This window comes from Danio rerio, chromosome 5 (genome assembly GCF_052040795.2).
Source record: "Danio rerio strain M-AB ecotype USA chromosome 5, GRCz13ab, whole genome shotgun sequence".
Classification (NCBI taxonomy): Eukaryota; Metazoa; Chordata; class Actinopteri; order Cypriniformes; family Danionidae; genus Danio; species Danio rerio.
In genome coordinates, this window is record NC_141025.1 from 25,030,631 (window position 1) to 25,044,301 (window position 13,671).

General features: G+C 35.1%; 1 protein-coding gene and 1 long non-coding RNA gene across 43 annotated transcripts in view; one reads left to right on the top strand and one right to left on the bottom strand.

Moving 5' to 3' along the window:
* Positions 1–11,033, bottom strand: part of map7d2a (MAP7 domain containing 2a) — a 42,281-nt gene extending 31,248 nt beyond the window's left edge. For 11 of the 42 annotated variants that reach the window (XR_015489817.1, XR_015489813.1, XR_015489821.1 and 8 more), the window contains 4 exon segments: positions 10,675–11,033; positions 5,190–5,303; positions 1,961–2,062; positions 1,726–1,803 (listed from right to left, as the gene is read on the bottom strand). Coding sequence is in view for 28 of the 42 variants with exons in the window: in NM_001444002.1 (NP_001430931.1) it covers positions 1,726–1,803; positions 1,961–2,062; positions 5,190–5,303; positions 10,675–10,708 (328 nt within the window). In the remaining 14 variants the exon portion in view is untranslated. 42 annotated transcript variants of the gene reach the window in all.
* On the top strand, positions 6,657–11,048 carry LOC147843965 (uncharacterized). Its single transcript, XR_015491181.1, has 3 exons — positions 6,657–7,928; positions 8,267–8,498; positions 8,811–11,048. It is a non-coding gene; the product is annotated as an uncharacterized LOC147843965 (long non-coding RNA).
* The last annotated feature ends 2,623 nt before the right edge of the window (positions 11,049–13,671 follow it).

The window sequence follows — 13,671 nt, forward strand, 5'->3', positions numbered from 1 at the left end:
AATATATATATATATATATATATATATATATATATATATATATATATATATATATATATATATATATATTTTTTTTTTTTTTTTTTTTTTTAAGGGTATTTTTAATGTATAACTTTTACAAACGTACAAAGCATATTATTGGCATGGCATCTATCACACAATGCTTCTCCAATCCAGTTCTATGAATTTGAGTCTTTTAAAATACACACACTTATTAATGATGTACTGTCTCTCTCCTCCTCTCCCTGTATTTTCTCTACTCTCGTGATGAAGAGTATAGGCAAACAGTATAGATCAACTTGATTATTAACCTAAAAGTATCCGAAATCACACACACTATACCTCTTTTCACTCCGGTCTCTCTCTTTTTCAGGGCCTTTCTGTCTCTCTCTCTTTCTCCCTCTCTCTCTCCTTTTTCTGTCTGTCTCTCTGACATGTTGAATCCAATCCTGTCCGCGCTGCGCTGCCGATAGCCTCCTCCGCCTGGTTAATGCTAGCTTACTCATCTAATGTTAACATAAAGCCTTTCTCTATACCCTATTCTCCTTATTTATCATGACAGTATATTTTGAAGTACAAAATGACTATTCGATTGCATTTACATACCAATCAAGCTCAGTGTTGCCAGATATAGCTGACTTTTTCCAGCCTAAAAGTGGTTTAAAACACACACAAAAATGTCCTAAATATTAGATTGATACTTTGTTTCATTTTAATTCATTTAAATTTACTGAAACTAACCAAGTTACTTTAAATGTCATAATTTTAACCATACAGCAAGGATCACCAGCAGTCACATAACAACAACATAACCGGATCACATCAAAACACCGACCTTCTCACACACACACACACACACACTGCACTTGATGTTGTGTAGATTACACTACACATTAGAGTATGTTTTATTTTCAAAATGGGGTATAAAATCATCCCATTGGGCATTTTAAATTCTTTTTAACATAATTAGGTGCTGCTTGTCAATCAAAAAATCTTTATTTGTTCTTGCTGTCAATTGCGGTGGAAAAATGATCGATAAAAATGTTATGATAAATTGCTGTGAGTTTAACCGAGATGCTCTGTGATACGCGTGCATGTGAAGAAGAGTCAGATTTGTCTGGAGATTTTGATACAACTTTCCTTCACCTCCTCTTGCAGGTGAGCCCGCGCAGTTTGCGCTATGCACTGGTCACTACTAACTAAACGAAGTAGGAGCACACAGTTACATTTTGTTAAATAAGTTACACATAAAATTACATTTCAAATCTGCTCAAATTTTGTTAACCCGCATATGCCATTTTTACCAGCAAAATCTAATTATAAAAACCCCCCAATTGGGCAGGGAAACCTCCCAATCTGGTAACACTGATCAAGCTGCACATAGCAAAACCATAACATGCCCCATTGTTTTTCTATGTCGTTTTTGCAGAGTAAAATATTCCTTGATAAATTGTACTTTTCCTTTTGTTGCAGATAGATACTTGAAGAACTTGTAAGGTCATCAAAAGCGTAAATCAAGAACATGTCACATTCACATATTAGTTTTGGCCACTTCTCGATACCTTTGTATTGTACTGCATTTAGCATTATATTGCAATGTAAGTTGCATTGAACAAAAAATATCGGCCAGAAGCGTAGATTCAAACAAAATTTGAATACTAAATTTTAGAATCACATTATGAGTCACTCTGATTTTATAAGACCCACACATACAATAACACTTACCCAAACTTTTCTCCCTTTCCTCACGTCTCTCTTTGGCAAGTCTCATCCTGTCATCTGTCTTCAAATATCCTTCCAAATCTTTGACAGAGAAACCCAGAAACATAAAAACAAATATAAAAACAAAAGAAAATAGAAGCTTTATCTTTTTAGACATCTTCTACTGTGTGTTGTCAAATAAATTTTCAGATGAGATGGAAGACGTCCACTCAGCACCATCAGAAAAGGTGGGACTTACATTGTTTACCTGCTTGTGCGTTGGCTGGATGGCGTGATGGTGATGCATGTCCATTGGTCTGAGTTTTCTTTTCTGTGACAGTGGGTGGAGTCAGGGCATCCGCTTTAGATGGTAGGAAAATAAAGAATAAGAATAAAGAAAATTCTGTCAGTCAGTTGTCAACATTGCTCATCAATTCGTTATTAATTAAAACCTTGGGTTGACATCCTTATTTGCATATTTGTAATGTAAGTGTCTCTGACTGAACAGTCTGTTAATGTAAAACCTTTCCAGAATAATCATTTCAGATTATAAACGAAAGAATAAAACAGTAGTTACTATAATTGAGGGGTTTTCTGTCATTATTAAGCTTATTTCAGCTCAAACTTTCTGCTCAAATGCTGGTTGTTTCTGTTGTGTATTCCAGAATAGGGTTTACATGGTGGCTGAGAGAGTTAAAACATGCTGCAAGTGAAGAAAATGCATGCAAATAGAAAAACACTAACAAACCGAGAAAACATTTCCATCAGTTTGCAAATTGTCATAATAACACATGAATGTAGAAAGCCCAGCTGCTTCCTGTTTAGATTCAGCAATGTTGTCAGACATTTTTTGACAGGCGAACTCTTTGTTTATTTTAACGTCCTCGTCATAGTTCATTGTTTGTATACTTTTAATCTTGATAATCTGACAAATTGCACAAATAGTCTTAACAAAGCATGTAATTTTAATGCCATGTTAACAAAAGATACTCTAAGAACAACTGCAGGTTAGAGAACTAGCACATCAGATTACTCTAGTTAAAAAAAAACTCACCTCTCAGATCACAGACAACACAGCTGCACTGCAAAAAATGCGTTTCTTACATAGTTTTTTTTTTTTTTGTCTTGTTTCTAGTCCAAATATAATCTGTCAATAGGGTAAGCAAAATAATCTTGTTTTTCGATTTGTGATAAGATTATTTTACTTATTCCATTGGCAGATTGTTATGCCTGATTTAAGGAAATCGCTTAATTTTGGCATATTATTTCTTAAAAACAAGACAATATGTTTTGCTTGTCTAGAAAATGCTTCTTGATTTGAGAACTTTTAGATATTTGGACTAGAAACAGGACAAAAAATCTAATTAAGCAAAGCATTTTTTGAAGTGTGACTAGTAGGTAGCAGCTAGGTTTGTTCATTCATTTATTCATTTTCTTTTCAGCTTAGTCCCTTTATTAATCTGGTGTCGCCACAGCGGAATGAACCAGGAACTTATCCAGCATATGTTTTACGCAGCGGATACCCTTCCAGCTGCAACCCAACACTGGGAAACACCCATACACACACTCTTACACTCATACACTATGGCCAATTTAGCTTATTCAATTCACCTATATCGAATGTCTTTGGACTGTGGGGGAAACTGGAGCACCCAGAGGAAACCCACACAAACACAGGAAGAACATGCAAACTTCACACAGAAATGCTAACTTAAATGCTGTAAGGCAATTGTGCTTCCCACTGCGCCACCGTGACACCCCTGGGTTTGTTATGAATACATTTTCATTGTGTGAGAATTCACCTGTATGTGTGTAGTCAAAATGATGAAGATGTCCTCTCAATTTGTTAGTGTCTTTCTATTTCTATGCGTTTTCTTAACTTGCAGCATATTTGAGCTCGCACTGCCTCCATAATTTTTGGTTTGTTAACCCCACTTTTAATAATCATCTATGAAAGAATCTATGAATTCCGGAGTTAGCGGTTTAGAATGATGAAAACCCAGTGTTACATGCAGTGTAAAAAAGTCCTCAGCATGACTCAGACATTGTAAATGTATTTTCAATGCTAACGTTAGTTTTGATTTTGATTTCCTGAAAAAGCAAGAACTTATCAACAATCATGTATACACTCAAGAAAAAAAAACTTTTGCTGCTTGTTCAATCTACTTATGTAAATGAGTTAAAACAGCACAATTCTTAATTTTGGGGACAACCTAGTTGTTTTATGTTTAAACCATTTCAATTTGTAAAAACAGTGCAGTTGATTGATTTGTGTTGGGAAAGCATGGCGGAATAGTGTGGAACCCTGCATTTTGTGCAGTGTACTTTAAGTACACTACTTGACAAAAGTCTTGTCGCTTCCCCAAGTTTTGGGAAAAACAAATAATAATTTGACTTCTAGTGGATCATTTGGTATCAGAAGGGGTTTATATGAAATGCAAAGGCCTTATTTTACCAAACTAAAATATGATAATGCCTAGATATTTAATTATTTAATTAGGACAGTAAGGTCTGACTTTGCCTAGACAAAAGTTTTGTTACTTAACAGAAATAATGTACATTATAGAATATAAGGTCATGATGCAGTGAAAAAAAAATTAATATTGTGTATGACTCCCATGAGCTTGAAGGACTGCATCCATACATCTCTGCAATAACTCAAATAGTAATAAAGTCATCTGGAATGGCAAAAAAGCATTCTTGCAGGACTCCCAGAGTTCATTATAGTTCTTTGGATTCATCTTTAATGGCTCCTCCTTCATCTTATCCCAGACATGCTCAATAATGTTCATGTCTGGTGACTGGGCTGGCCAATCATGGAGCACTTTTACCTTCTTTGCTTTCAGGAACTTTGATGTGGAGACTGAAGTATGAGAAGAGCTATCCTGCTGAAGAACTTGCCCTCTCTTGTGGTTTGTAATATAACAGGCAGCACAAATGTCTTGATACCTCAGGCTGTTGATGTTGCCATCCACTCTGCAGATCTTGCGCACGCCCCCCATACTGAATGTAACCCCAATCCATGATTTTTCCTTCACCAAACTTGACTGATTTCTATAAGAATCTTGTGTCCATGTGGGTTCCAATAGGTCTTCTGCAGTATTTGTGATGATTGGGATGCAGTTCAACTGATGATTCATCAGAAAAAATCTACCTTCTGCCATTTTTCCAAATGATTAACTAGAAGTCAAGATATTATTTGTTTATCTTACAACCGAGATCGACAACAAGACTTTTTTTCAGGTAGTGTACAACAAAACCACATTGGATAAGTGCATTCACTGAAAATACAATTGATTGACCTTGTATGTTTCATAAATGTAAACCACTTAACAATAAGTACAGTATTAGTTAAATAAAGATGCAGTGCGTAATTTCTGCACCATTCTAACAGCACTGAATCAAAACAAAAACACTGATTATTGAATATCCGAACTGTTTTCTCAAACACATCTCCCACCACACACTTCACCTTTTATATTACTTACTCGGTTTTACTGAAGGGCTGCCTTGATTGTTTTTCTGGTAAGTTGGTGAGGCGTGACCATTACTCTGAGGCCTCTTTTCAGGAGTTAAAGGTGAGGTCATTGCGTTAGTAGCTGCTGTAAAAAAAAGAGAGTGGGATATAAAAATTGGTTCAAATGGCAAGCTTCAATGTTGAGGAGACCTTGACATACATAGCTGGCCTTATTAAACTGATATATTGTATGATATATAGAGAAACACACACATAAAAGTGTAGGAAGAGAAAATAGTCTTTTTACTTATTGTTCGAGTCTATGACAAAAACAGACAGCTGATTCATTCTGAAATATATTATATAAAATGTGGCCTGTAATTTTTTTTGCTTCACCTACTGTACACCACATGCAAATACATTTCACAGATGCATACGCTTAATACAGTCAGACATTATATCAATTATCCACAGGGATTTTCACCCACTAGAACACATAAACACCCTCTGAAATAAACAATCCACTCGTGATCAATATATCAGACAGTTTAGCACTGAGCAGAATTGCATTTCGTGACTGGAAGGGTACAGTCGGCGCTGACAATAAACTATTCAATACCACGAGGCCTCTTAAATTTTCTCATTTATTTTCTAACTGACAAAGCAATGAAAAATGCCTTGTGTCAGATTTTGTTTTAGTTTTGTTACGTTCAGTTTCCGACCTATTTCCTTCCTCTCCATGACGTGTCCTTTAAATAAACTGCTCACTCATGATGGTGTCCTCTGTCTGCTCTCTTTCCTTTTGCTCTCTGCTCCTCTATCTCTATAGTTTCTCAACTCAGTGAACAATAAATCAGCAATACAATTCAAATACAGATACATTAAAAATAAGCTTTATTCCACAGAGCCTACAGCAATTTTAAATAGTCAAGTGTCTGATAAAACTCAAACTGATAACTGCTCAACATAAAACCAGTTTAATCAGTATACATTTGCGTAGCCTTATTTTTGGGTGCCAGGTTCTCTTCAGTCAAGTCTCAATAACCTGGCGCACTGGCCCAGTGGATAATCTATCCATATCTATGATAAAGCATTGTCTGCCTATGGGTGAATAGAGTGCAGTTTGGGTTTGTCCCCTTTTTTCAGCAGCACAGAAAGTGTTCCATTAATTTTTCCCATAAGGATTTAAAACAGGCTGTTGTTAAAATGTTTAAGCTAGTAACCAATCCAATCAACAAAGAGAATTGTAATAACTTTACTCTAAAGCAAAGTACAAAAATGTGTGCTAAATAGCTTTGATAAAGGAAATACTTACAATTAAGCATTCATTCATTTTCGTTTTGGATTAGTGCGTTTATTAATCAAGGGTCGCCACAGTGGAACCGCCAACTTATCAAGCGTACGTTTTACATAAAATAACAAAAAGCTGCAATGTTTATATTTATTTTTATATATATGTATATATATTTTTTATTGTTTTCTTGTTTAGTGTTTTTTTACTCAGAAAAGAAAGAAACCAATGTATTAACCGTAACTTTTAAACACATCAAATAAAAACATTTGATATTGTAATTAATTGTCTTTTTTGTGGGCTCTAAATGACAATATTTTTGTATTGAATTGTATATTATCACTCCTTTATAGAAATAGTCTAACAACATTCTATTCTACTAAAAATATGCTATTTAGTTGGCACCAATAGCCTAGTAGTTAAGTGTGCCAACATATAGCACCATAGTGCTCAATTCGATTCCCAGCTCAAGGTCCTTTGCCAACCCTTTCCCTTTTTCTGCTCTACTTTCCTGTCTGTAACCTCCACTATCCTTTTTAAATGAAAGACGAAATACTCCCAATACGACCAATACTTTTCTGTCTGTGAACTCCACTATCCTCTCCAATTTAAAGGTGAAAATCCCCTAAAAAATAAAAAACAATTATTTCATTCATTCATTTTCTTTTCGACTTTTATTAATCAGCCAAACACTCTCACATGCACACACACACACACACAACAATCAAATTAGCCTATTCAATTCACCTATAGAAACCAGAGGACCCGAAGGAAACCCATGCAAACACATGGAGAACATTCAAACACCACAGGGAAATGCCAACTGGCCCAGCCGGGACTCAAACCAGTGAACTTCTTACTATGAGGCGACAGTGCTAAACACTGATTCACCATGCCACCCATGACAATATATTTGTATAGAATTGTATATTATCACTTCTTTATAGAAATAATAGTCTGAAAATATTTTATTTTATTAGAAATCTGCTGTTAAACAATTGTTTTAATACAACTCAATTACAACAAAAAGATTAATTCAGCAAAAGGGTGCAATCGATTACCAACCACAGACCTGCTACACCTGTTATTGTTTATCCTTTGAAGGGAGTTAAATCTATTTCCCTGTAGAAAATGAGCAGATAAACTAAAGCATGAAAACTACAGATTTCCCTTTTGACCATCAACATAAATGAGATCACAAATAAAGCAAAATTATATAAAGATGTAGGGGACATTCTAGCAGAATCGTACATCATCTGTGCCTGAAATAAAAACAGAAATACAGCGAATAAAAAGTATTTCATTACATAACTTTCTAAAATGGACTGATGGTTGATTTCTGTGAGTTGTTCTGTAAAGGAGTATGTCATTCATTAGGTTCTTAGATTTTTGTTCTTTATTATAAACACTTTACAAATGTACAATCCCTGTCATTGTCCTTGTCCTCAGCCCAGTTGAACCTACTGCTTTAATAGTTTTGTTAAGCTTTTATTTAGAAAAAAGAAAGTACCTCAGAAATAGCAAAGTTGAAGTGGTTATCTTTCAAATCATTTCACATCATCCCTCTAGTCTGAGAGAATGTGTCTTGGTTTGGTTTGTGATTGATGCTCTTGTCTAAACTCTTTTGAGATTGCAATGTCAATGGGTTTGTTTGTTAACTCGTCCAGTTAACTGATAACTTTTTGAGTAACTCCTTGGAGAGGGTGTAGAAGTGAGCAAGTCGTGCGATATACATATAAAAACACTCAGAATCATTTTCTGTATTATTTCATTAAGTTCAGGAGAGTGTGCTGTTTTGTGTGTCTTTTGTGTTTTAGTAGTTTAGGTAAGACGTTTGATAGAGGTTTCTTTTCATGCTTTTCCTTTGATATTTATTTTTATACAGTTGCTTTGTTATATTTATTTCTTTAATTTAAGCACCTAACTACCTCCTCTAACAGGTAAATGATCAATTATTTATTGCAAATAATTTTCTTTCACAGTACAACATATTTTCACTGGTTTTCACTGGAAGTCTGCGCAATAAATAATCAATTGCACTGATATCTGGTTTTCGGTTATTCTTTCTCCATCCATTAGTCACACACACACACACACACACACACACACACACACATACACACACACACACACACACACACACACACACTAAACTATTATATGTTATGTCAAGATACAATTAGTTTAATATTAACATCTAAAAGGACGTAACATAATTGGGGGCTCGTCTGGAATTGAAATGTTTCAAACTAAAACGTAACCCAAAAGAACATTTTGCAGACAAACGTAACAACATGAAACTATAAATAGATTCTACAAATAAATACTATAAATATATTCATTCATTCATTTTCAGTTTAGTCTTTTTATTAATCTGGGTTCACCACAGCGGAATAAACCGCCAACTGCAAATTTATTCATTCATTCATTTTCTTTTCGGCTTAGTCCCTTTATTAATCTGAGGTCACCACAGCGGAATGAACCGCCAACTTATCCAGCATGTTTTATATGCAGCGGATGCCCTTCCAGCCGCAACCCATCTCTGGGAAAACTACAAAAATATAATACAGATAAACTTATTATTGTCTCCATGTTTCGGTCAGTCCTGTCACGTTTGTATTAAATTTAACATGAAATACATGCAACACACCTTTTAGGCTATGACTCAAAGGAAGTGACATCATTTGATGGAGAAGGTTACAGTGATTGAGGATGCTTTCTCTCATTGAATTTGTCATCTTAGTACTGTAAGGTTTTATCTGACATTTTTGTTATTGAGTTATTGACATATTCGTATTAATTGACAACTTATTTACATTATGGCATGTTTTTTATAAGTTGTTTACATTTTAAGACTTTGTATTTAAAAAAAATAAACGTTACTCAAATACTGTTTGCTATGGAATGCAAAAACTTTGAAGCTCAAAATAGGTGATGAATTGTATGATTTTATGCTTGTTTTTGTGCGTTTTTTGAGGAGGGCAAGCTTAAAGGTCAAGCCCTGTCACATTTTTATAAGTAAAAATGTTTGTTTCTGGTAGAATGTCCCTGTAGGCACTGACATGTTGTCAATGAAAAATACTTAGCAGCTAATAACAATCTGGATTATCTTTCCGATTTTTTTCCAATACACCCATTCATTCATTTTATTTTCAGCTTAGTCCCTTTATTAATCAGGGACTGATTTATTAATCAGGGAATGAACCGCCAACTTATCCAGCATATGTTTTACACAGCAGATCCCCTCCACCTGCAACCCATCACTGGGAATCACCAACACACTCTCATTTACTCACATACACTATGGATAATTTAGCTAACTCAATTAACCTGTATGTCTTTGGACTTGTGTGGGAAACCGGAGCATGCAAACATAGGGAGAACATGCAAACTCCGCACAGAAATGCCAGCTGATACAGCTGAAGCTCGAACCAGCAACCTTCTTGCTCTGAGGAGACAGCTACCCACTGTGCGACCGCACCACCTCCATACAATTAATCCACTACTAAAACAATTCACAAGTGTTCCTCAAAATGTCACTGAGTGCAGTATTTAGGTTTGGTTCCAGCACAGTAGCCTGTAGAGGCAGCAGGACAGAGACAGTTCTGCGGATGCTGCTTATATATCACACACACTCACACACAAACACACTAACTCAAAGGAGCTCCTGAGCCGGATGTAGCTCTCCATCGATTTCCCATTAAATTAATTTGGCAAATGGACGTGGTTTAGTCTTAACGGCTCTAATCTCATCAGAGTTTTGACTTCACAGTGTTGGGCGGTGTTCGACCCGTCAACTTTCGAGAACCTCCACAAAAACACAACGCAGAACAAGAAATAATGGGCTCGCTCAATCTGACGAGGATAAACAAGCAAACACTAAACAGCACGCAGTTGCAGCAGACGAGCACAACTTGAAAAAGTGAAAGGCAATAAATGAGAGCGCGACTGAGATGCAGCAAGGCCCGTTGCGATGTAAACGCACAATAAATGACGGGTTGAACTGCTGTGTCTGCGGGATTAAGTGTGAAGCTCCTCAGAATGAAAGCATCTCATCTGGGAGCGTCAATCATTGTTCTCCATCGTCCCGCTTTAAGCTAGTGTGCGACCTAAGCATATAAACACACGAGCATGTAGGCAAGTCATTGTTCCTCCCACCCAACACACTCATGCTAACAAAGCATCGCAGGTACGTTTACTGAATTATTGTTACCTTTGCGCTCACCTGTCGTTGAAGTGTTGACGGGGTTCTCCGCCATCTTCGAACCGAAACCTCCAGCTCTTCCAACCGCAATGTCACAGAGAGAGCCGCAGCGAAACCGCTACCCCCAAAAAAATTCAAGCCAAGAGAAACAGCATAGCCAGCTCCTCCTGGACTGCCGCTGCGCTGCTGGGACCCGATCCGCTTTCCACAGCTTCAGCACAACGCGCTCTCTGCCGCTATCGCAGATTGCTAGGTTTGAGGAGTTGAATCGATTATGAGAGGAAAGTAACGTCAAGTTAGTCTCGCCCGGTGGTAGGGGTGTTCTTTACCAGTCGTCCGGTAGAGAGAATGTGCTAAACGCAGTGGCGGTTGAGGAGTCTGGTGTGAGAGGCTGGACAGCGCAGTAGTGCTGAAACACTGAGTGACGTCATCGACAGCAGAGATTTCTCTGTTCATGGTAATAATAAAAACAAGAGACAAACGCGGCAATCTAAACACGGAATACCCCATAGAGGACAATCTTATTGAATTGCAAGCATTATTGATATTAAATTAACTTGTCAATCCCCTTTAAAATTTGCCTTTTAAATAAGGTCAAAGAAGTGCATTCTAAAATAGGTTCCCTTGCAAAGCAGCTTTATCTAAATTCATGGATGCTGACAATACTTTTGTCACGTTTTGTAATATACACGAGGAAGACTTATCTATAACTGTGATGTCTCTCTAAAATGTTGCTATGATGTTAGTAGTGATGTGTTATTTGTGCAAAGAAATGTTAATTACAGGATTTCTTTTGGAAGATGTCATCTGCTGTTTTTTTACCAAAAAAAAAACATTGGAGTTTGATAATTTTTACATCTTACAATGTAAATATTTTATTCATAAACAAAAGTTTGGTAAGAGTAGAACAGAATGCAACATATATTTATAAAAAAAATGGAAACTTTGAAAAAGTCTCTAATGCAAATTAATAACAAAAATAATGATTTATTTATTTTTAGCACTATATGCTATACTTTATTTGGTTTATTTTCACTTGGTATGTTTTTGTTTTATTATTATCTATGAATGCGTTTTTAGTAATGGTCTTGGATATAGTTTGTGTCTTAATTTGTATTAATACTTTGTGTAACGTTTCAATGCCTATAATAAAAAAAACTAGCCGTTCATAGCATTTTCCTCAGACACCAAACTATTTTTGTATCGTTTGTCATGGATGCAAATCCCTCACTGGCATTGTTTAGAGCTAATGCCCAAAACATTATTAGGCTACGCCTTCAACATTCAATCTCTTTGATACTAACATTGGAAAACTTGCAAAATAAATGTTTTAAAACTTATTTATTCTTTATTCTGAAAAGGCACCTCTGCTTGGTCTAATTTATTGGAATAGAATAGTTTTGTTTATTATTAAAGGTTATTTGGACCTTGCTATTAAAATACCTATTGGTAAACGAAGTGAAGGAAGTGATATTCAAATTGTTCAGATGATAGGCTCCTACTGAGTTAAAAATTTTCTTGTTAAATGAAAATATAAGCATATATTGATTTAAACTGCTCTTTTTGTAAAATGGGACCTTGCACACTTCATTTAAATAAAGAATTGAGTAGATTTGTGATCGATAACATTGATCCTAATTTTTATAGTTTAAAACATATTTTATTAGATTTTATTATTATTATCTCAAAAAAGGAAAGAGTATTTTATTGTTCATTTAAGTTTTATGTACATTTTTTATCCATAATAGGTCACATATACAATTCTTTTATTTTAGTTCTTAAAAAAGAAGTTCAAATGTATGTCTTAAATAACAATTTTTGTTGCAATAAAAAAATGTATTAATTTGTGTAATCTTTATTATATTTACACAGCTTAATACCTGCTTTAATTTAATTTTTTTTTTAAGTTCATTTTTCTTTGTGTAAATATTTTTTTTAATTCTTCTTAAATTTAACTATATCTTGACTGGATTTTAGGTGTTTATTGTTGTAGTAACTACTGTTTATTCCAAATAAAAATATATATTGATAAAATATGAATTTACACTTTCTATGCTTTACACCAATTTATTTGTGCCAAAACTGAAACAAATCTAACAAATAAAAACTCGAGATAACAGTAACCAAAATGAATAGTAGACCTAAACTCAAATTAATATGTTGGGGGTAAATATTTAATATATTTTAAAATATGTAAACAAATTTAACAAATAATAAATGTAAATCCCCCTAAGAGATTTTGTAGTTTGTTTTTTGCAATAACTCATCTTTACATATTTATCTTTCCATTTCTTAAGATGTTACGAGACCGTTCTCCTTTTTTTATGTATTTAACTTTAAATTTTCAATAAATTTTGTTGTTTAAGAGTACCAATAATTGTCTACAATGACTGTGAAATGGATAAAAACATTCATATTCAAAGAGGGGTGTTCTTATTTATGCGGAGCACTGTACTGTATTGTATACTAGAGTAACGCTTATTGTATAGAGTAACAGGTCCTTTTATTTTCCCACAAATTACAAGACTTTGCATATTCAGCAAGACTATGTAAACCTACAGATTTCGACTTCTGCTGCCAATTAAACGTGACATACATTTGTGTTCAAACTTTAAACCAATTTAAATGAAAAAAATTTAAAGTTTAAAGTTAAAATGAACAAAAAAGTCAAAGGGAAGTGTTATATGACCAACGAATGAGCCAAACACTGAATCACAGACAGAGTCAGCCCACAGTAAATATAGGAGTCTGATGTTAATGCTCGCTCTCCGAGTGCACAAAGCTAGCTCTGTGGAGATGGACGAACGGTCCATGTGATCCGGATGAAACGTGGCAGTCCAATAGAGCCAGAGGGCCAGCAAGACTGAGGACAGTAATGAGTCCAAATCAAATGGGTCGACAGACTCCACTCACAAAGTGCAGAGAGGGAGTACAGCAGCACAAACAACACTAACCAATTTTTACAACAAGTTTGGGAACCTAATATAACCCCTATTTTTCAGGACTAAAGGTATTTTT